Source organism: Onychostruthus taczanowskii, unplaced genomic scaffold (assembly GCF_017590055.1).
Source record: "Onychostruthus taczanowskii isolate IOZ18803 unplaced genomic scaffold, ASM1759005v1 scaffold30, whole genome shotgun sequence".
Classification (NCBI taxonomy): Eukaryota; Metazoa; Chordata; class Aves; order Passeriformes; family Passeridae; genus Onychostruthus; species Onychostruthus taczanowskii.
In genome coordinates, this window is record NW_024500350.1 from 5,498,755 (window position 1) to 5,519,170 (window position 20,416).

At 47.5% G+C, this 20,416-nt stretch overlaps 2 protein-coding genes and 1 non-coding gene across 3 annotated transcripts in view; 2 read left to right on the plus strand and 1 right to left on the minus strand.

The window, feature by feature from the left end:
* Positions 1–7,218: 7,218 nt before the first annotated feature.
* Positions 7,219–13,823, minus strand: KPNA2 (karyopherin subunit alpha 2). Its single transcript, XM_041409518.1, has 11 exons — positions 13,719–13,823; positions 13,292–13,407; positions 12,932–13,069; positions 11,981–12,069; positions 10,914–11,182; positions 9,513–9,607; positions 9,165–9,428; positions 8,312–8,545; positions 8,048–8,230; positions 7,790–7,939; positions 7,219–7,683 (listed from the first exon to the last, which is right to left on the minus strand). Exons 2-11 carry the CDS (start codon positions 13,364–13,366, stop codon positions 7,591–7,593), a joined length of 1,590 nt encoding a protein of 529 aa, XP_041265452.1. The 5' UTR covers positions 13,367–13,407; positions 13,719–13,823; the 3' UTR covers positions 7,219–7,590.
* A 2,608-nt stretch (positions 13,824–16,431) lies between these two features.
* TRNAR-CCG lies at positions 16,432–16,504 on the plus strand. The gene has a single exon. It is a non-coding gene; the product is annotated as a tRNA-Arg (tRNA).
* A 1,603-nt stretch (positions 16,505–18,107) lies between these two features.
* The window catches only part of LOC121338435 (translation initiation factor IF-2-like), a 2,410-nt gene continuing 101 nt past the window's right edge, over positions 18,108–20,416 (plus strand). Inside the window, exons 1-2 of the mRNA XM_041409385.1 lie at positions 18,108–18,281; positions 20,083–20,416. The exon at positions 20,083–20,416 is cut by the window's right edge and continues 15 nt beyond it. Of these exons, the coding sequence (XP_041265319.1) occupies positions 18,230–18,281; positions 20,083–20,416 (386 nt within the window). The 5' untranslated portion in view covers positions 18,108–18,229. The remainder of the gene's footprint in view (positions 18,282–20,082) is intronic.

A 20,416-nucleotide genomic window follows, 5' to 3' on the forward strand; every position in this document is an offset into this window, starting at 1 on the left:
TAAAAGTAACCTAAAGCAAAATCTGTCACCATGTATCTTGATCATTCCTTTATTCCACTCTTGAAACCTTTAAAATAGAACTGGAGGAAAGGTAGTTTTCTCTTTTTCTTTTTAGCATTAATATTCAGGGGCAACATGTCTAATTAGGCAGTGTGTCTAATGAAAGATGGGAGGGCTTGGCTCTTCAGTCAGATATAATCACCCTGCAAGCAGACACATACAGCCCCTCTGTGCACATGTTCTCATTCACTGACTGCAAAATTCAGGCTTTTTTGAGCAAATGTCATCTCTCATTTGTCCTGCAAAGCACTGCACAGTTTGGTTGCTACAAATTTAACAAACCCTTGGATTATGTTGCTAGAAAGACATGTTCCAATTTGGGTCCAATACGCAGTGGGTTGGCTATGAGGAAGTAAGGTTACCCTTCAGTTAAAATGGTTTTGTTGGGGTTTTTTTATGTCATGTTTATTCCTGGGTTGCTTTTTTCTGTTTGTAACTACAGCATACTGAATTCTGTTGACAGCTGCAAATCTGCTGTGCAATACAGCAGATCAAATTTTGTGTCCTGCAGCAGGGTAGGATATCTGCATGAGCTCTTGGTTGTACTGAACAGAAAAGTTTTTAGACAGCTTGGACTAAAGCTGCAGGAGTGGGCTAATCTGATTTTTCGTAAGTAATTTCTAGGATCAGTTGCTATTAAAATTGGATTTATTAAAAATTATTAGGTCCTCTTTTTCAGTCTCCCTGAATCCCCTCTGTTTTGCCTTTCTGAGATAGTTTACATCTTGCAGAGTTGTTCCACTCCCGCTCTGCTTACATTTTCCTTCCCTAATCCCTGTCTGGCCCCAGACTGCAGGTGTTGATAAACACTTAAGTACAGATGGGGTAATAGCTCAGTTTAAGGAACTACATAAACCAGTATTTGTACACAGATGAAAAATTCCTGCTCCATTCAAGTTTGCAAAGCAGTTCTTCAGAAGTGGAATGCGGCTGTCCTGCCTGTCCCATCCCCCTGCCCTTATTTCCCTAGATTGGTAATGTTCTCTCTCTTACATGTTATATGAACTGCAGCAATTGGGTTTTTTTAGCCATTAGGGGAAAGGAAATGACATATGGAGAGAATTCAAGTCCCTCCTCATTCCTAGAGAGTCTATCCAGAAAGTCAGGGTGCTGAGCTCCATCCAAGTGTCGTTTCCTGCTCAGAGCTGGGAAGGGGAGCTGGAGATGGGAGGAGAGATGGATACATAACATTAAATTGCTGCTTCTGATTAACAGCACATTCTGCACACGATTTCACAGTATTGCTTTGAACAGAACTGAGCCTCTGCAGTCCAAATATGTGTAGCAATCCACTGATGAAAGAGCTATTTTTACATCTGTTTCATATAGTGGGTAAAAATGAAGTGATTGGGATGGTGGAAATGTGCTTTGGAGATTACTGAGGATTTTCTGATAAGTTTGTACCTCCAATCTTCCATATGCCCACAGAGCATTATTAATACTCCTGGTGGTACAGCTATTTTACCACTGCAAAGCTGCACACAAAGCAATCTGTTACAGAAAAAAATTAGACAGCTTTGCACTATTGTACATATATTAACATATAAATGTACATATGACCTTGTGATTTTTATATATATATATACACACAAAAAAAATCAGACCTTCAAAAGATGACCCCATGATTTTAATTTCACATTGCAATGCAAATTGAGAAAGATATAAAATAAAGGAGAATGAGTCCTCATTACAAGCTCAACAAAAGAGGCAGTGTAACTTGAATCACTCCCCCACAGTGAAGTCAGTGCCATTGATTTTGCTCTCAGTGTGTCAGTCAATTGAAACTCTGTTCCTGGTATGTGATTTACACATCACTTCTGGAGCTGGCCCATTGTTTTATTCAAATGATCAGCACAACATTTTAATGTGGCCGAGCAAGTTGTGCTTGGTAAGAGCTAACAGGATTTTTCTCCATCCCGCTTTATTTTTTTCTCTCCCCTCCTCGTCCCTTTAAATCCCAACGTCACTTCCCTGCCACTAATGGCACTCCCCAGGGCAGTGGGTGAGCTGCAGCTGGAAAGGGGCCACGGCTCTTCCACGAAATCTCCTGGCTTCTGCGGAAGAGCGTCCATTTCCTGGAGCCAGCCTGAGACAGACAGTGCTCCGCAGTCAGGAGCAGGACTGCAATCCAGCGACCCTTAATCCATAGGAAGTGCTACGAAACTCACAGCAAATCAATTCTCCCTCAGCTGGCCACAGGCTGAGTTCCTGCCCGCCTCATGTCGGTGCCATTCCCTGGGTCAGTGAGAAGAAAGTGTTTTACAAACACAACTCTGCACACTTGGAGCACGAATGTTCTTGTGAATGGTTTTGCCTGAAATTTCCAGTTTCAGGGAGTGCACCCCTCCCAGCCTAAGGAGGGGGTCCCCTAATTCCCTCTTAGCCTTTTTTCCTGACGTTCCTCTGAGGGCCAAAGGGTTAATGTGTTTCCTGTTAGGTCCTGTTAGGAAAGTCCTAACATTTTCCTCTATGGGTCAAATATAACTGAACACAATTAACCTTAATTAATTACTTCTGTTTTGACTAACAGTGCCTCTTCCCGAATTTACACACTTTCCAAAGTTTAGACCTGTACTTAAATCTACATCATACCTTATCAAAACAGAGCTTCAATGCTCCTGGGATAACCCCATATTCAGCAAAAGGATAACAGTGACCAGAGGTGCCATGGGTTAATTTCAGGGACAGACATCAGGATTCCCAGGCTCCAGGTAAATTCTGCCAGCAGCTTTCTGAATGTCTGTGGATAACTTTCTTGTGTCTCAGTTTGCTCTGCTGTAAAATAGATTTAGAAACAGGAGAGATCTGTGAAATATTGTTGGGTAGTGAATTCCTTTTCCTGCAGAACTACAGCTGCTTCTTGCTGCTGATACACCACTGTGGTTCTGTGCAATTTAAATCATTCTGGATAGAGTAGCAGGAAGCAGCTTTTCTTAAGAGAATACTTCAGTCTAATTCACAGGAAAAGAAAAAATAAATTTCTACTGATTTAACCATTCCTAACTTTCCCACAGTTTAAGCTGTTTTTCCTGAAGGGGAAAGTGAACAGAACTGCAGGCCTGCAAAGTCCCAGCTCTCTTTCCAGAGCCTGGCACCTTGGGGAACAGCAAATGGAACAATCAGCCAGGCAGCATCTGCTGCCATCAGAATTTCAGAGGCAGTTACGTTTGCTGAGATCTCAGACTGCAATCTTGCCATCACTCCACAGATAAAATAGCATTAGCAACAACTGCATTCCAAGCCAGTTGATGTCAGCAGGGGTCTGTTGTTGTTGCTCTTAGCACAGAGGAGTTGGCAGACCGACACACAGGCCACCAGACACTGATTCCAGCCCTTGTCCTGAATGAGGCATTTGACAAGCTCTTAAATCTGACTGGGCCATGCACCAAAAAAAAAAAAAAAAATAAAAAAAAAAAAAAAAAATCACCCCCAAAAAACCAAACCCACCAACCTAAAAACCAGGAGCAATAACAATTCTCCTCTTCCTTTTTGCTCCTACCACTTTTTTGAAGCTAGAGACATATCTTCATGGGTGACTGTGATCCTAACCTCAGAAATAGTTTGCATTTTCTTAGAATAAGGAGTGACTCACCCCAGTCACTTACTCATAACCATTGTAGATTGTTGTTTGTGGAAATACATGCTGCCAACAGGGTTCACTGGTGGATAGGCTGAACACATTTTTTTTGGATAAAAACAAAGTCTCTGGCCCTAGAAAGTTAATTATTAAGCCACTGAGCTGTCAGGCACCTAAAGATCTTGCAGTGTTCTATTATTAACTCAATATATTGGATCAATCTGAAACAAGTAATGCAGGAAAAAAAGAAACTGAGAGAACACTATTGAACAAGTGTTCTGCATTTACTATATACAGAGACACAAAAGCCAAATTATTTACATATGCTAAAGAGCAATTAAAGGAGTTGTGTTTTGACGGAAGAGTACTTTGATTTTAAAGGGGCTTTAAAAGGCTGTGTCTTACGTTCGATATTTAACCTAGCTAAACACTTGGCAGTTAGCAGAGAGATGCTGTGTGTAACCACACGGAGCGCCCCGAAGCCGTACTCGGTGCTTTTCATTCGGAAATGGAGCAGGTCCCACCTGAGCGCTCCCGGCGGGATTCTCCCGCCTGCGGCACCGCCCTCTGCCGGCCCCGCGCTGCCCGAGAGCGGCACGGAGCGGAGCCCCCGGAGCCCCGCAAAGCCTCACAGCGCGGCTGGGAGGGGGGGAGCCCCGCAAACCCTCACAGCGCGGCTGGGGGGGAGGGAGCCCCGCAAAGCCTCACACAGCGCGGCTGGGAGGGAGGGAGCCCCGCAAAGCGTCACACAGCGCGGCTGGGAGGGAGGGAGCCCCGCAAAGCGTCACACAGCGCGGCTGGGAGGGAGGGAGCCCCGCAAAGCGTCACACAGCGCGGCTGGGAGGGAGGGAGCCCCGCAAAGCGTCACACAGCGCGGCTGGGAGGGAGGGAGCCCCGCAAAGCGTCACACAGCGCGGCTGGGAGGGAGGGAGCCCCGCAAAGCGTCACACAGCGCGGCTGGGAGGGAGGGAGCCCCGCAAAGCGTCACACAGCGCGGCTGGGAGGGAGGGAGCCCCGCAAAGCGTCACACAGCGCGGCTGGGAGGGAGGGAGGGAGCCCCTCGCTCATCGCAGCTGGCTTTGCATAATTGCTCTTACACAGGTTAATGCTTTCGCTCATTACAGCTGGCTTTGCATAATTGCTCTTACACAGGTTAATGCTTTCAGTTCTCTACAAACACATAGAAAAATCATGATTTTCTAACTGATGCTTTTTACGTCAGGGGTGGAGGTTTGACAATAGAGCAAAGGACAATGGGGCTTCGCTGCAGGTGCACAAATGCCCTGCCTGGTTGTTTTTTTTCCCCCCAGAAGGTGAAGGCTCCAGCACTGCAAGGCTGGTCCTTTCCCTTGTGCACAGGTATGACCATACCAGACTCCGGCCCAGGGGAGCTGTGGGACCTAATGCTTTCAGTTCTCTACAAGCACATAGAAAAATCATGATTTTCTAACTGATGCTTTTTACGTCAGGGGTGGAGGTTTGACAATAGAGCAAAGGACAATGGGGCTTCGCTGCAGGTGCACAAATGCCCTGCCTGTTTGGCTGTTTTTCCCCCAGAAGGTGAAGGCTCCAGCACTGCAAGGCTGGTCCTTTCCCTTGTGCACAGGTATGACCATACCAGACTCCGGCCCAGGGGAGCTGTGGGACCTGTGGTGGCACTGATCTCCCTTCAGTCCGGGGACAGGCAGGGCTGGGAATGGAGCACAGGCACAGCTCAGCCTCTTTAGAGACGCCACAGAAAGGCTTAGTACATGCTACAGCTTTTTTGGAGCTAAAGAAAAACAGTTGAAGTGGTACAGGCCAAAGTACGAAGGTCATAATGAATCAGTTCAGGATGGTGTGGTTTTTACAAGCCAGTGTCCTTTGTGACAGGTAGAATCTTCAGCCCCTGGTGGTACATCAGTGGCAGCAATGTGTCACCAGGACCATGTTCTGAGCTGGAAGCAAGAACTCCCACAGCTCCAATACCCCAGCAGGACAATCATTATGGCAGTGGCTCACAGAGATGGCTCTGCACAAAACAGTATTTTTGCTAACAAGACGTATAGGACCATAGATACAAATTATCTGCTGCCCTTTGTAACTTTATCACAACACAGCAATACCAAAGCTCGTTGCTAACAAGATGTATAGGACCATAGATACAGACAAATTATCTGCTGCCCTTTGTAACTTTATCACAACACAGCAATACCAAAGCTCCAGTGTCCCAGGGATGGCTGTCATCACCAGCCTCCAGTCAGGGAGGGAACCATTTGCCAGCAAGTGTGGGATAGGGAGCAGCAGACCTGCCCCACACTAATGAAAGCAAGAGTGACATCATCTACATTAGCAACAACACATTTAAAGAGATCTTTGTTAGCACCACACAAGAGTGAATTCTTCATGAAGCACACCTGATCTTCCCTGGATTGCCAAAGAGTTACACCCAAATCCACTTTTCTACACATCTGCACTTCAAAATAAACTTGGAAGCACACAAAAGGTGACTAATACTGGAGACAAAACCAGATTCTAGCAGGTTCACCTAGCAGAATAAAGGTTTGGTGGTTTTTTTGGGGCTTGTGTTTTTTTTTGTTTTTGTTTTGTTTTGTATTTGAGTTTTTTATCAGGTTCACCTAGCAGAATAAATGTTTGGTGGTTTTTTTGGGGTTTGTTTTTATTTTTTTTTTTTTTGTTTTGTATTTGTTTGAGTTTTTTATTCCACTCCACCTAAAGGTGGAAACACAAAGCCAATAGGAACTCTGGGAGAATTGCCTACATATCAGAATTTCCCCCCTACCTTTTATTAATAAAAGTGACACACTGTGGTCCAATTAAGTCATGTTTATGAAACATCTAGCCCTGAACTCTGACCTCTCCTACACCATCCTACACTCAGTAAGCTGAGACAATATACTTATTCCAGTACATTTGACTCCTGGGAGGTTCAAGTTAAGTACCTCAATCCAAGCTTTTCCAAAAAGCTGGAAAACAGGACTACAGTTCTTCCTCTCCACTCAAGACTGTTTCCCCTCCAAGCCCCACCCTGCACAACCCCTTTAAGGGACAAAATGGGTTCCTGTAAGTAATGACTTTAGCAATAAAGGGACAGCTGATTGCAAGACAAAGCCTTCATTTTTGCTCTCTAGGGCAGGCAACTGCTTCTAAGCATTTCCTGTGCTCTATCTTAAGGATACCTGAACATGTATGGAACTGGTTAACTGCTGTACTTGCCTCTACTCCAAACTATTACTTACAGTTAAGCAGCACTACTAGTCTTTAAATAGTTCTCCAAGAGGCTGAAGCCAGTTCAGCTCAGCTATGCACAGGGTAAGATTAATCAGATTTCTACAGGAAGTACCTGGAGAGAAGCAGCAGTTCCTTGGTCCTGTAATAGAAGGCTGCTGTATGCAGAAATCAGAGCTTGGGGTGACCAAGCTGCTTTAAATCCACCATCTTCAGCATTGAATCTCTTATGGCTTAGACCTGCATTCATGCCATTATGTATTTTTGACTAAGTTGGTTTACTTACTCAGTCAGCTTTTGAGAGAGCAAGTGACACAGTTCAATTTGATGTACTTACAATACTTTATTGAACTTCAAGTAAGTCTTCCTTAAAAGCCTGTTCAGTGTATTTATTACTGCAACAGGTCATGTAGAAGGTAAGAGGCTATGGGGAGGCCTGCAGAGCAGTGGCTCAATGCTTTGTGTGAGGCCTGACTTGCTCACATGCTCTTTCCCCAGACAAGGACAGAAACAGGAAGTATTTACAAGTGTATCTCAAAGAATGAGGTTTACATTTAAAAATTCACAGATACATGTAGAGTTTGAACTGTTCAAGTATGTTTCAGTTGGACAAAGTGCTACAGGACACAGAAAAACCAGTAAAGGCAAGAGGAACTATTAAGACAAAGAGGTGGCAGTCATTTGTGTGCTAAACCACTCATAGGTGGTTGCAGTATATGCAAGACCTAGAAGTTGAAAGAATTTGGGGTACTGTCCTGGATTTGGAAAGTGTAGCTGTCAGCAGTAGAGTCTGGTACAACATTTTGGTCTTCCTCTTCCTAGAAGGAAAGAAAAGAAGAAGGTTGGAATAGCAGTAGCATTTGATTCTAGTAGTCAGTGCTGGAATAGATAATAAAAGTGGAAGAGACCCCTGAAGCCACTTACTTCTGCTGAGAAATATTTCTCAATGATGGAGGATGAGGCCCTATACACTTGTTCATTTTCATGTGACTGGAGAGCTTCAATTCTGTCTAGACCCCCACACTCCTCAATCATGAGGCAAAGCTTTTCAGTCTCATTTATCTTCTCAGCAGCCTGCAACAGAAAAGTGTGGAATTACCTCCAGAAAGATATACAGCAGCAGCTACTGGAAAGCCATTAGCAACAACACGGACAATAATCAAGTATACTGCATCCACATACCAAGAAGATGTTGGAAACTGCATCCAGGATAACAAGCACAGTTTTGCTGTCTTTAGTTGAGAGAAGATTCAGTAGGGGTTCAAGAACACCAGCCTGAACAAGGTACACGATCTGGTCAATTGTTCCACCACTTGTGTAGTTTGTCACAGCCCACACAGCTTCCTTCTGAGACTTGAAATCCCCCTGCCAAGGTAAAAGCAGAGTGTTTGAACACAGAGAAGTAATAGGAAAAGGCTCAACATCGTAAAGACAGGCTTTGCTTACCTTCCTCAGAACACCAATGAGATAAGGCACGAGGCCGTGGTCTACAACTCGCTGGATCTGATCCTGACGCCCAGCAGTGATGTTGGACATCGTCCAGGCTGCTTCTTTCTGAATGTTGTTTTTATGATGAGAAAGGAGACTTGGAAAGACAGCCAGTGCTCCTGAGTCAATAACAACCTGTGTCTGCTCATCAGTACCAGTGACAATATTTCCTATGGCTCTTAGTGAAGGAGTCTGAAACAAAGATGAATGGAATATTTAGGAAAATTGTTCAAAACCGGATTAGATTGTAGCAAACACAGCTATACTTGATGGCCACCCACTCCAACTTTCCCAGTTAACAGCATGACTGCTATGTATAATAGGGGTTTGTGCTCCTTGTTAGCATTCCACAGGCAGACACTCATGTCTGCATGCAGAGACTGCACACCTTCCAAGGCCAGTCTGCAAACAACCACCCATGACAGAGCTTAGGGAAACTACCTGCTAAATACTAATGCAGTTTTATTATGCTCTAATTATAGTGTGTACAGAGCACACTTGTGAGCACTGTCCCTAGAATTTGGATCTGAAACAGCAATTGAAAGGCAAGCTTTAGTGAATGTTGACTGTTGTGCTGGCCTGTGAAGTAAATCCAATGATTATGTAAAGCAGCTCGATAGTCATCAGCACCACCAGTCTGCCTCGTGTGGGACAGCACCCAGGCAGGACAGAAACTGATGTCTCACTTCACAAAAATTAGAACAGGCACCTGACTCATGTATGAAAAGAGCCATTCAGCTCCATGGACACTACTCTCCCTTTGAATCATGGCTAGAACTTGCACAAGCAGCCTGCATATCCAATCACCCACCATTATTGGCAGTTCACTACATCCCAGGAGTCTCACAAGTTGTGGCACCAATCCAGTTTTCACAACAACTTCTATCCTGTCATTGGAACCGTCTGTGAGGTAGGAAATTGCCCAGCATGTGTCTGCCAACACCTCAGGGTCATCGTGGTGCAGGAGCCGGACAAGGGTTGGAAGGATCTGCTGGATGGCTTCTATGGGAGGTGCAGGATTCTTATTGCGACACAGGTTTGAGAGGGTCCACGTAACATTGCGTAAATATCCAGACTGCAATGGTTGGAATACATGGTTAGCAATAATTCAGCTAGGTTCTACTCAGTAATTGTAACTTGGATCACCCTGCACACTTACAGCCAGGGAAGAGAGGTCAGGAACAGCAAGGAGACTCAGCAGTGGCTCGATTGCACCATATTTAATAACCAGGTCTCTGTAGGTAGAACCATCCCCTGGAAAAAAAAAGAAAAAAAAATCCAGGTGAAGACGAGAAAAAACAGAACATGTGTACACAGAACCACTGTGTGTTAGAGGATTAATTCTTCTAATCCTTAAGAAAGGCTGGATAAAATAAGAAGGAACAAGAGGAAAAAAGGACTAGTACCACAGTTCAGTCACATGACAAGCATGTTCAATCAAGCCACTGAGCTTCACCTTTTGTGTTGGAAGAGGTAATGTAGAGTTTTTTTCCTAACATTCATAACTATGCAGGTCTTGCATGTTTCTTTGGAGACAAATCTAAATCCTACACTAGAACTTTCCCCACAATATGGGACTCAAAATGCATTATAATAAGCTGCACAATTGGGCACTACAGAATAATGCTGACAGCATGTCAGAGTTTGACTGAGAATTCTATTGCAAGGTATAATAAATACCTTATAATTGGTTTTAAAACTCTAAGGACAAACTAAGAAAATCCCAATTATTTGAGTCACTGCTTCCTGCCTTCCCCCTTTTAGTCAACACACAGAGCAGAGCTCACTACTGAGTCACAAAAACACTGTGATGTCTGAAAAAGGTTTGTGTTGCAGCATGATTAGAGAGCCATCAAACCTGAGCTGAAATCTGGAAGCAGTGCCCACAACACAACCCACAGGTTGGGCCAGGCATTGCATGAGCTCTGAAGACAAATTTCCTGCTTGCTCTGCAATGCAGGGCATGTCATGACTGGAAAGCCATTGGGGCAGAACTCCCAAGCAGCTCAGCACAGGGCATGGCACAGCAGGAGTGATGTTGGAGTGATGTCCTCCCACCTCAGACAAGGGCACAGGTCTGAATTATAGAATTCAAAGAATTACTAGGTTGGAAGAAACCTTCGAGATTGAGTCCAACCCATGTCCTAACACCTCAACTAAACCATGGCACTCAGTGCCATAGCCAGTCTTTTTTTAAACACATCCAGGGATGGTGACTCCAGAATTCAAAGAATTACTACGTTGGAAGAAACCTTAAAGGTTGAGTCCAACCCATGTCCTAACACCTCAACTAAACCATGGCACTCAGTGCCACAGCCAGTCTTTTTTTAAACACATCCAGGGATGGCGACTCCACCACCTCCCTGGGCAGACCATTCCAGAACTTTATCACCCTTTCCATAAAAAACTTTTTCCTAATATGCAACCTAAATTTCCCTTGGTGCAGCTTGAGACTGCGCCCTCTGGTTCTGTCAGTTGCTGCCTGGTGAAAGAGACCAACCCACCTGACTCCAAGCACCTTTCAGGAGGATAATTAGAGCTGTGCAGCACATGGACATACCTGCAATATTCCCCAAGGCCCACACAGCCTGCTCACTGATGTGAGTGTGTGGAGAGGCCAGCAGGGAAATGAAGGCTGGAATTGCCCCTCCATCCACCACTGCCCTGGTTTGCTCTGACGTGCCAGAGGCGATGTTGGTGAGTGCCCAGGCAGATTCAAACTGGATGGGACTGCAGTCTGCTCTGCCCAGGAACGAGACGAACTTTGGAATCAAACCAGCCCGAATTATGTTGTCTATTGGGGGTTGTTTCTCTCTTGAGAGGAGTTTCCTAAGGAGGAAGACAAACAGGAAGCATTATTTTAGCCTGCAGACATCTGAACAACAAATTAAAGTCTTAAAAGCACGACATGTAAAAACCTTAGCATTGTCTTAACATGCAGAGAAGGCAACACAACACAGCATGAAAGAGAAATGGAGACAAGCTGAACACTGGCTTCCTAGGCCTCTGTTCATACTGGATTTGGCATGTCTTCACTATGTGAGAGGTTCTGTCAGACTCTGAAGTAAAGCAGACCTGCAGGAGGCATTACACATCTGAACTGCTAGAGGCTTCTCAGCAGAGAGTGGTTAGTGACTGCCAGAAGCAGGACTGCAGCAATATGCAAGCTTATTAAAGGATATTTTAGATTTGGAAGGAGAAACAAACTTGGTAGACTTCAAAACCCAGTCATCTCACTGTTCACATTATTCTAAGGTGGATTGCCACACTCATACATATCAGCCCTAAGTGTTAACACAGTTTAAAACCTTACACTTTGCTATAATAAAGGGTTTACTATCATTACTCCTTCAAATCTAAGGTGACTACTGTTCAGTTTGCCACCACTGAAGCAAATTATTTCTTCCTATTAAAATATTAAAGCACTTTAAATATTCAAAAGCTACATGTTTTCAATAAAACCATGCCTAAGTTATGGGTACCTCAACATGGTATATAAGATGGTGTTTGTTGGAACACTGCCTGATAAGAAAGACATAAGCAGCCACTCAGGCTCATAAGTCAATTCTCTCACCTTGCCTAGTTATTGCCTTGCACAGCTGAGGTGGTTTCCTCTGAACTGCTTACCTGGCAGCTTGAGTAGCCTGTAGCTGAAGCTCCATATTATTGCTATTAACTCCTTTGACTATTTCTTCAACTGACCAGTGTGCCAAAACCTGTACAAGAAAACATTACATGAGTGCTTCACGGGGACCTTGATTGGATTCTTGACCACATAGAGCTCTTCCACAACACCATGAATAGGCCCCATTTTACAGCCACTTCCCTTAGTAACACCACCATGTGATATTTCAAAACCTCATCAGCTACAGCTTCATCTACAGTTATCTGAACTGCTGAAAGCTTTTTTAACCAAACTTCATACCAGTTATGCTATGCTTAAAATGTAGCTGCAGTCACTGATGCCTTCTCAAATGGCTGACTTAGAACAGAGGCTAGACAAAGTTAAAGAATAAAGTAGGTATTTATTAAAAGGCCTCAATGGATACTCCATGGGCAGTACAAGAGCCTGGCAAGGGCTACACCAAAGATGAACCCAAAATGGTCACAAAAGGTCACGAGGTCTGACAGTTTTATAAGTTTTGGTCCATTTGCATATTGGAGTTAATTGTCCAATTATAGCTTTAGGTTATGAAGTTCCATCCCCTTTATTTTTCTCTCTTCAATTCACTGTTGTTTATACTTTTTGGGCCTGGAGGTTATAATAGGTGTCCTAGGACAGGATGGAAAAGGATTGTCTTGTCTGCCTACCCTGTGAAGGGAACTTGCTAACACTTAATATGAAGCTCAGTTATACACTAAAGCAGCACAGAATCTGAAAAATAAGAACGCTAAATCTCAAGGCATCCTCAGTTGTGTGTAAGAGTGCTGTCCATTAGAGGTGATATTACAGGCCTAAGTTGTTGATGCAGGTGTAGTAGTGCTGTCCTGCCCTTGAGAAGGGATTCATGCTGGCCTGGCTGCAGGACCTTTGATGGCAAGACCCTCCAAGTGTGCCTATTCCAAGTACCCACTTACCTGATTGCCTCTGTTTTCCTGAAGGGGAGAAGTAGCATCGTCTGGTAAAGTGCTCACATTTCTTCTTTTCAGCATCTGGTCATCTTTCTTAGCTTTCCTCAGCTCCACATTGACCTCGATGCGCCGCCTTCTCATCTCCTGGAGAAAAAACACTCAGAGTATGTTATTGGCTTTCAAAACTTAAAGAAGACAATGGCTGGCTAAAGTACTAATTGCACCAGAGTACTCACTGTGCTGTCCTTTCCTTTGTTCTTGAACCTGTTCAATCGAGCTGATGGAAAAACACTCAGAGTAAGTTCTTGGCTTTCAAAACTTAGAGACAATGGCTGGCTAAAGTACTAATTGCACCAGAGTACTCACTGTGCTGTCCTTTCCTTTGTTCTTGAACCTGTTCAATCGAGCTGATGGTGTATTGGCATTCTCATTAGTAGACATCTTGCTTGTTAGGTTTTCGAGCGGGACAGATAAAAACAAGCCTGAAAACAGAATAAAGGCAAGTTTACTTCACAAAAGTTAAATTTAAAAAATTGGATCCATACTCAAGAATGAGGCACTTGATTGTATTACTACTACAACAACATCTGACTTGATCAACAGCTGTCTCTTTTAAAACAGCCAGATGCCATAACAAGCTCCAGCATCAACACAAAAGCAGAAGACACGGTCACGCGATTTTAAGATACTTTAAACCAAACACTATTAGTTATTATTTTCAGAAGCAACATGGATTTTCCTTTCCACAGACAAAACACACACGCTGTTAAATACTATTTTCACTATCACATACCTGTGCTGCACAGGATCCCACCCAGCCCCACTCCGACCTTTTTGGACGAGAACAGCGAGCTCTCGCAATGGGAAGGACCCCGGAGGGCGTTTGCAGAGCGGGTGCAACCAGCAGCACATAACAACGGCTACACGGGTAACGAAGAAAACCCCCGCAGCTCGGCCACGCACAGCACAAGAACCGGCTTCGCTTCGGCCACAGCCCCTCCGGAGCGACAACCCGCGCTAGCACCAGCCCTGTCAGCCCCAGTACAGACAGCGGAGACGCGGGAGGCTCCGGAGAGAGGCCCCGGAAGGATTGCAGGCACAGCACGGCTTTCCAAAAGGGCAGCGCAGGGCCCGCGTCCCCGCCACCCCGGTCCCGGCCCCCGCACCTCGGCCGGAGACGCCGCCGGTCGCTCCGCTGCTGCCGCACGCTGCCACTGCCCACGCCCGCCCCACGCGGCATTTAAATTTCCCGCGGCCGCGCCCTGCCATTGGCCAGTTCGAGCCAAAGCAGCCTTCTGATTGGCCGGTTTGAAAGCAGCCCGGCTCGCGATGACGGGGAATGCCCTCCCGGAAGAGCCGGTCGGACGTGACGTACTCACAAGGTCCGGTACTACAGCTCCCGGCGTGCCTCGCGCAGGTAGCGCCAACAAGCCTCAGTGGGGCGGCGCGGGGGACGCCGGGAGCTGTAGTGCACGGGCCGGGCTCGGTGATATCCCGGGAAGGGAGCGGGGGATCGGAATGAGGGAATTGTATCCCCCGGAGGGTCTCGCTGTGAGCGGTTTGGGGCAGAAACACCCATTCCCTCAAGCAGAGCGCAGATTCTGCCTCAGTAACCAGCGGGGCACCGCAGGGTTCCCCTGGCACAAGGGCGTGTAGTGACAGGACGAGGGGCAATGGCTTCAAACCGAGAGTGGGTTTAGATGGGATATTGGGAAAAAATTCTTTCCTGTAAGGGTGGTGAGGACCTGGCACAGGTTCCCAGAGAAGCTGTGGCTGCCCCAGCCCTGGAAGTGTCCAAGGCCAGGCTGGATGGGGCTCCAAGCAACCTGGGGTAATGGAGGGGTCTCTGCCCATGCCAGGGGTGGAACTGGATCAGCTTTAAGGTCCCTTCCAACCCAAACCATGCTGTGATTCCATGATTCCATGGCTCCATGCCTCACTTACTGTCTCCTAGAAATATGGTGCACAGAATTGCAAAGAAAAAAAAAAGGAGATATGAGATTGCAGTTGAAAGCAGTTCTACAGCCATCAGGGCAGATGAAAACCAAATCATATGGAATAACAAAAGGGAAGGATTCCTGCCCTGTGGCATGGCCTGAAAAGGGATGAGATTGTTTCTGATGGTTTGGCCTGCTCATGAGGGATGGAATACAAATCACAGGAGACATTCAAACCAAAGAACTATAGGGAAAACATGACTCTGACAGCAACACTGACATTTTGAGACGCCTATAAGGTACAACACAGAGAAGTGTCAGGTATGCACATCAATATGTCTGTGTGCTAAGCCATCACATTAAACCACTTATGTCAATCTGTAGGTGCACAGAGGTGTGGAGGATGTTTGCTGAGGAGGAGGAATTACCAGTGACATCTCATAGCTGCTTTTGGGCCTTACAGCTGAGCTTTGTAAAAAATATCCACCAAACAAACAGAGCAGGGAAGCCAAGAGAAGAGAAAGTACATTGCTAAGAAATGGAGATATTAAACAAGAGTAGTTTGACAAAGAAAAAAAAAGGCAGTTTAAAAGCAGAAATGGAGGTAACACACCTGCTTTCCTGAAGGACTGGAAGGCTGGCACAAAGAAATTCCATTGGGTCATGAATCGCAGGCAGTGCATGGTCTGGAGCAGTGAAATCTGGGTGCAGGGATGGGTGTTGAGGGGAGGGAGAGGGCTGGCAGTGCCTGGGATGCCCGAAGGGGTGTGTGCGAGGTGCTGCAAGCGGTGTGGGCTGTGAGGGAGGTGACAGCTCCGAAGGCTTTTACCAGCACAGTGAAGCGACAGAGAGGTGGAGGGAGACTGAGCAGCTGGGGCAGGACAGCGGCCAAGCTGCGGGTGAGGTTGAGGGGCAGCAGAAGGCGTGTGTGAGGCGGGCAAAAGGGCCGTGAGGGGTCACAGAGCCCTGAGGAGATGGGGGGGGGCGGTGTTCCCTGAGAAGGCCGAGTGTGGAGCCACCGGGACGGGATGGTGTTACCGGCCGCAGCACAGGAGCCAGGACCGGGCCCGTGAGGGGTAAGTTTAGAGACGCGGGACAGCGCGGTGGCGGTGGCCGTGTGTCCCCGGGACAGCGCGGTGGCGGTGTCCGGGTGTCCCCGGTACAGTGCTTGGCGGTGGCCGGGTGTCCCCGGGACAGTGCTTGGCGGTGTCCGGGTGTCCCCGGGACAGTGCTTGGCTGTGGCCGGGTGTCCCCGGGACAGTGCTGGGCGGTGTCCGGGTGTCCCCGGGCCAGGGCAGCAGCCCCGGCCGGGTCCCCTCACGCGGCCGCGCGCGGGTCTGACAGCGACGCGCTCGCGCCGAGGGCGGGAACCCGCTCTGAGGCGCGGGCGGGGCCGCGGGCACGCGCTGTGGGGCGGGGCCTGGCGTCACTGCGACCAATGGTGTGCGAGGAGGGAGGGGCGTAGCCAACCAGCCACGAGCGGGGAGAACGTGACGGTCCGCGGTGGGGCGGAGCCGGGCCTGGCCGGGCGGGGCTCTTACTGGGCGGCGCGCGCAGCTTGTGCCGGGTGACCCAGTGGCCTAATGGATAAGGCATCAGCCTCCGGAGCTGGGGATTGTGGGTTCGAGTCCCATCTGGGTCGTGCCTTGCTTGTTTTGTGGAGCTTCCTTGGGGCCACCTTGTGCCCGGGGCCGGCAGCTCTTTTACCCGCAGCTGCCCCGGGCCGGCCCACGAACCCCTCTGTGCCCGGTACCGCGTCCTGCGTGCGGCAGCCTCCCTCTCCGCGGGGATCCTGTGAATCTCTCTCATCCCCTGGGGAACACCCGGACATGGCCGTGGCGCCTTCCGTCCCTGTGTTGCCCAGCGCAGCTGGGAAAGCTTTTGCATCTCCACTGCATCCCGGGGCTGCTGGAATGCTGGGAGTGCTCCAAACAGCACCACCGCGCTCTTAACGGGGATCCTGCCCAGGCACAGTCTGGGGAAACAGTGCAGACACAGCCCTACATGAATGAGGGTTGAATTGCACCAGCAGCTAATTCAACAGAAAAATCCTTGGCATACAGGTCTGTGGGATGCTCATGTGTGTGTACGTCCGTCCATCCATCCATCCATCCATCCTCCTCCCCCCTCCCCAGTGCTAGCACTCACACTCCAGCTTCTGCTTGCTGCAGGTACCTGCTGCTCACCAAAGCAATGGAGGAGCCCTCCTCTCCCTCATCCTCAGTTTACATTCCTATTCCTGTAATAACTATCTTGGGATAGTTCTGGAATTAAAATGTTTCAAATAACAGAGGAAAATAAGGATTAGTAAGTGCTGCAGTAGAAGTGTAACTCCTTGAGCAATAGATGTGGTGAAATGTCATTTATTTTCCATGCTGTTCTGGTGAACTTTGGGTGTCTTCACCCATGGCTGCTGCAGACAAAGCCCTGAGCTTTAGGGAATCCTATTGAACTGTTTAATTAAGGCAAGACAAAACAAACTGCTTAAACTAAGCAATGCTGAATCCCATGCCACAGGCTTTGCTGAGGGTTAGATTTTCCTGTCAAGGGTGGGTTTCAGGAGCCTTTCAGTGCCTTTATGGAGTTTTAAATTGTTGATTGTCCCTTAAAGTCATGAGCAGCTTCCACAGCACCCAGCAGCAGCTGGTGAGTTAAACTGTCACAATGGAAATCTTGTGTAGCAATAAGGTCACTTAGAAATAAGCCTTCTTAATTCAGTAATCCAAATCAGGGTTGGCTTGGGGTGTGAAAATTTGCAGAGTTCTTCATGATGGCAAAGAGAGATTTAAAAATAAAGCTGTGTGGGATCAGCAGAGCTTTCCCTTGGACTAGACAGTCACTACTGCATTTTTCAGTCTGAAAAGAATCACAGAAACTGGTTCCTGAAAGTAAAAGAGGAGATTAGCAGCTGTATCACTGGAGGTGGCCAGAAATCCCCGGATATGTTCCATTGCCATGCACATCCTTTCCAGACCCTGCATCCCAGGGCTCTGGTGTATTCCAGCATCTCCCAGTGCCCCCAGAACACAGCTCTCCACAGCCAGCAAAACCAGGCTTGTTCCCTATGATTTTTCCCTACAGAATGCCAGAGGAGGGCAAGACTCCCCAAAATAAAAATCTGCTGCCGGAACCACGTGTGGGTGTGTTATTCCCAGGACACAGGTGATGCAGCCAGGGGGTTGTTCCCTTTGGGAAGGAGCACATTCCTCCAGGCAGGGCTGGTGGAGGCAGCAGCTTGGTCTTGCTCCAGTGGGTTGTCCAGCCAGTGATTCCCGTTTCCCCTCAGGCTGCCTCTCATTAGCATGGATCGGGGGAAGGGCATAAAAGACTCCAGCTCATTTTGAGTCTGGAAAAACTTTACTTCAAAATGACAGCCCAAGTGTTCTGGCTCCTCTGCTTTGTCATTAGATCATCTTCTGGTAAGTGTGTTACCTTCGGACGGGGCTGGGGCACGTCTGCCTCGGGAAGCAGGGGAGGCTGAGGACATTCCTACAAACCCTTGCCCCCAGCCTGCAGCCTTTTCAGCAAGTAAGGGCTCAAGAAATAAACACTTCACCGTGTTTGTGGGATGGGAATGTAGATTGCAATATTTAATTTGCCAGCATTGGGAAGAATTAAGAGCACCTGGCAGAAGCAGGCAGGGAACTGGTGCTGCTCTGTCCTGCCAGCCACCAGTGGCAGGTGAAGTTTGATTTGCTTCTGCATCTGGGATTTTTATAACTTGTATGTGACCTTTCTCTTTTAGTCCCCTTCACCTGTAACTCCAGGTGTCTGACTGACTTTAACATGTTCAGTGTGCCCTGTGTGCCTTGCAGCAAGCTGTCCTGAATGGATTTGTTTGGGTTTTAGTGCCTCACTGACAGAACAGAAATAGCATTTACATCTGTTCCACTGAGTGTTGGTTATGTTGCAGTGGTATTTCTGAGGTTGCAACAACTAGACAGGAATATGTTGGTACAGGAGGAGGAACCTCAAGGTCCTGAACATATTGAGCAGAGAAAAATGAACTATTTCTTGATACAATCCGTGACTGAGAAGGCGTGATAAAGTGGTAGAAGAGTTTATTTACACACCCAAGTCTGAGACACCTGTTCAGAGGGCACAGCTTCACAGTGAACCATCTCCAAACCCCCCTTGCCTGCTGCTTTCGGCAGCTTGGACTTCTTCCACCCCTCTCTCCATGGACATTCTTTTGACTTTACATGTGGCCAGCCCAAATATCAGGGAATCTTTCCCATGACAGCAGCTGGTGAGAGCACAGGGGGAGAAGTGGCAAGGTCAGCAGTTGAGTCAGTTACAGGAGATAAACCAGGACGTTGTTCATCTGTGTATGTCAAATCTCTTCTTTTCACACAAGGAGCTGGGATCAGCCTCCTACACAGGATAACCACGGCCGTGAGCACCAGACAGAGGCTGTGTGTGGGTGAGCTGTGTGAAAACTCTGCTGGCTCACTCCAAGCCTGCAGGGAAGGTCTAAAGGAAAAGGAAAATAGACTGCCAGGGGAAATTTCTCTCCTGCCTGGCTAAACATTTTGATCATTTTTCTTTGTGAGGTTCAAGAGATCAAGGTGAAGCTATAAATGAAAGTGTAGGTGATTGCCCAGCTTGTGTGAACAGTGCCATTACGTTATTTTTTCCCCTGGATTCCCAGACACTTCCTCTTTCTCAAATGTCCTCTCAAATTAAGCAAAGCCTTGAAATAATTATTACTCAGCAGCACTAGCCTAATTACTGCTACTACATGCTCAAGTCAGAGATCCAAAACTGTGGATAAAGATCCTTCCAGTAGCATCCAAAGGCACTGAAGAGTCTGGATGACACTGTCAACAGGCATCCCATGCATGGGAAAACCAAAAAGTTCTGCTGTCATGGTCTCTTAAACAAGCATCCCAAATGCAACGTGAACATTGTTTCCTCAGATGCTCCCTGGAGATTCAGGGGTTTGAGAAAAGGGTTTGTTTTTAATTTGCAACAATAATAAAGTAAAAATGCAAATCTCCTGTTTTGTTCATACAGCTGCATTCCCTGTACTGGACCTTCAATATCTGAGCAGAGGAACGAGGAGCTCTACTGTGCTTCATCTATTGCGCTATTTATTTATTTGAGCTAGTTATTTGTTGAAGGCCTCACTTATGGATTAGAGCCTCAAAATCTTCCCATTCTGAAGCACTTGGAATAAAAGACTTAAACCACTGTTTTTCTCTCTCTTTTTGCCTGTAGGATCCCTGCTGTATGCCGAGAAGCCCGGCCAGGCTCTCAGCAAAGATGTTTTCAGCGCAGCTCAGGTGAAGGCGGCAGCGCGGGGCCCGGGCAGCGCCAGGGCGGGCCGGCTCCCGGCCATGACCCCCGCGGCCCCTCAGCAGCCCCGGCCCCCGGGACTCCCCTCCCTCGCCTCCGACAAGAAGAAACGCGCGGAGCCTTCCCTGGAAAACAGCACAGGGCCGAGGAAGCACCTCGGGCAGCACGGAGGGCTCCGGGAGCTGGGCAGCCCGGCCCCGGGGGCTCCTCCCGGCCCGCCGGACCCCGGCCGGGCCAACAGGCCGCGCACGGGCCG

Coding starts and splice junctions, on each gene's coding strand:
- KPNA2 (XM_041409518.1), bottom strand. CDS start 13,366: ATGTCTACTAATGAGAATGCCAATACACCATCAGCTCGATTGAACAGG. Junction 13,070..13,291: donor ACAAAGGAAAGGACAGCACA/GTGAGTACTCTG, acceptor TTTTTTCTCCAG/GAGATGAGAAGGCGGCGCAT. Junction 8,546..9,164: donor GTAGTGAACTGCCAATAATG/GTGGGTGATTGG, acceptor TCTTTGTTTCAG/ACTCCTTCACTAAGAGCCAT.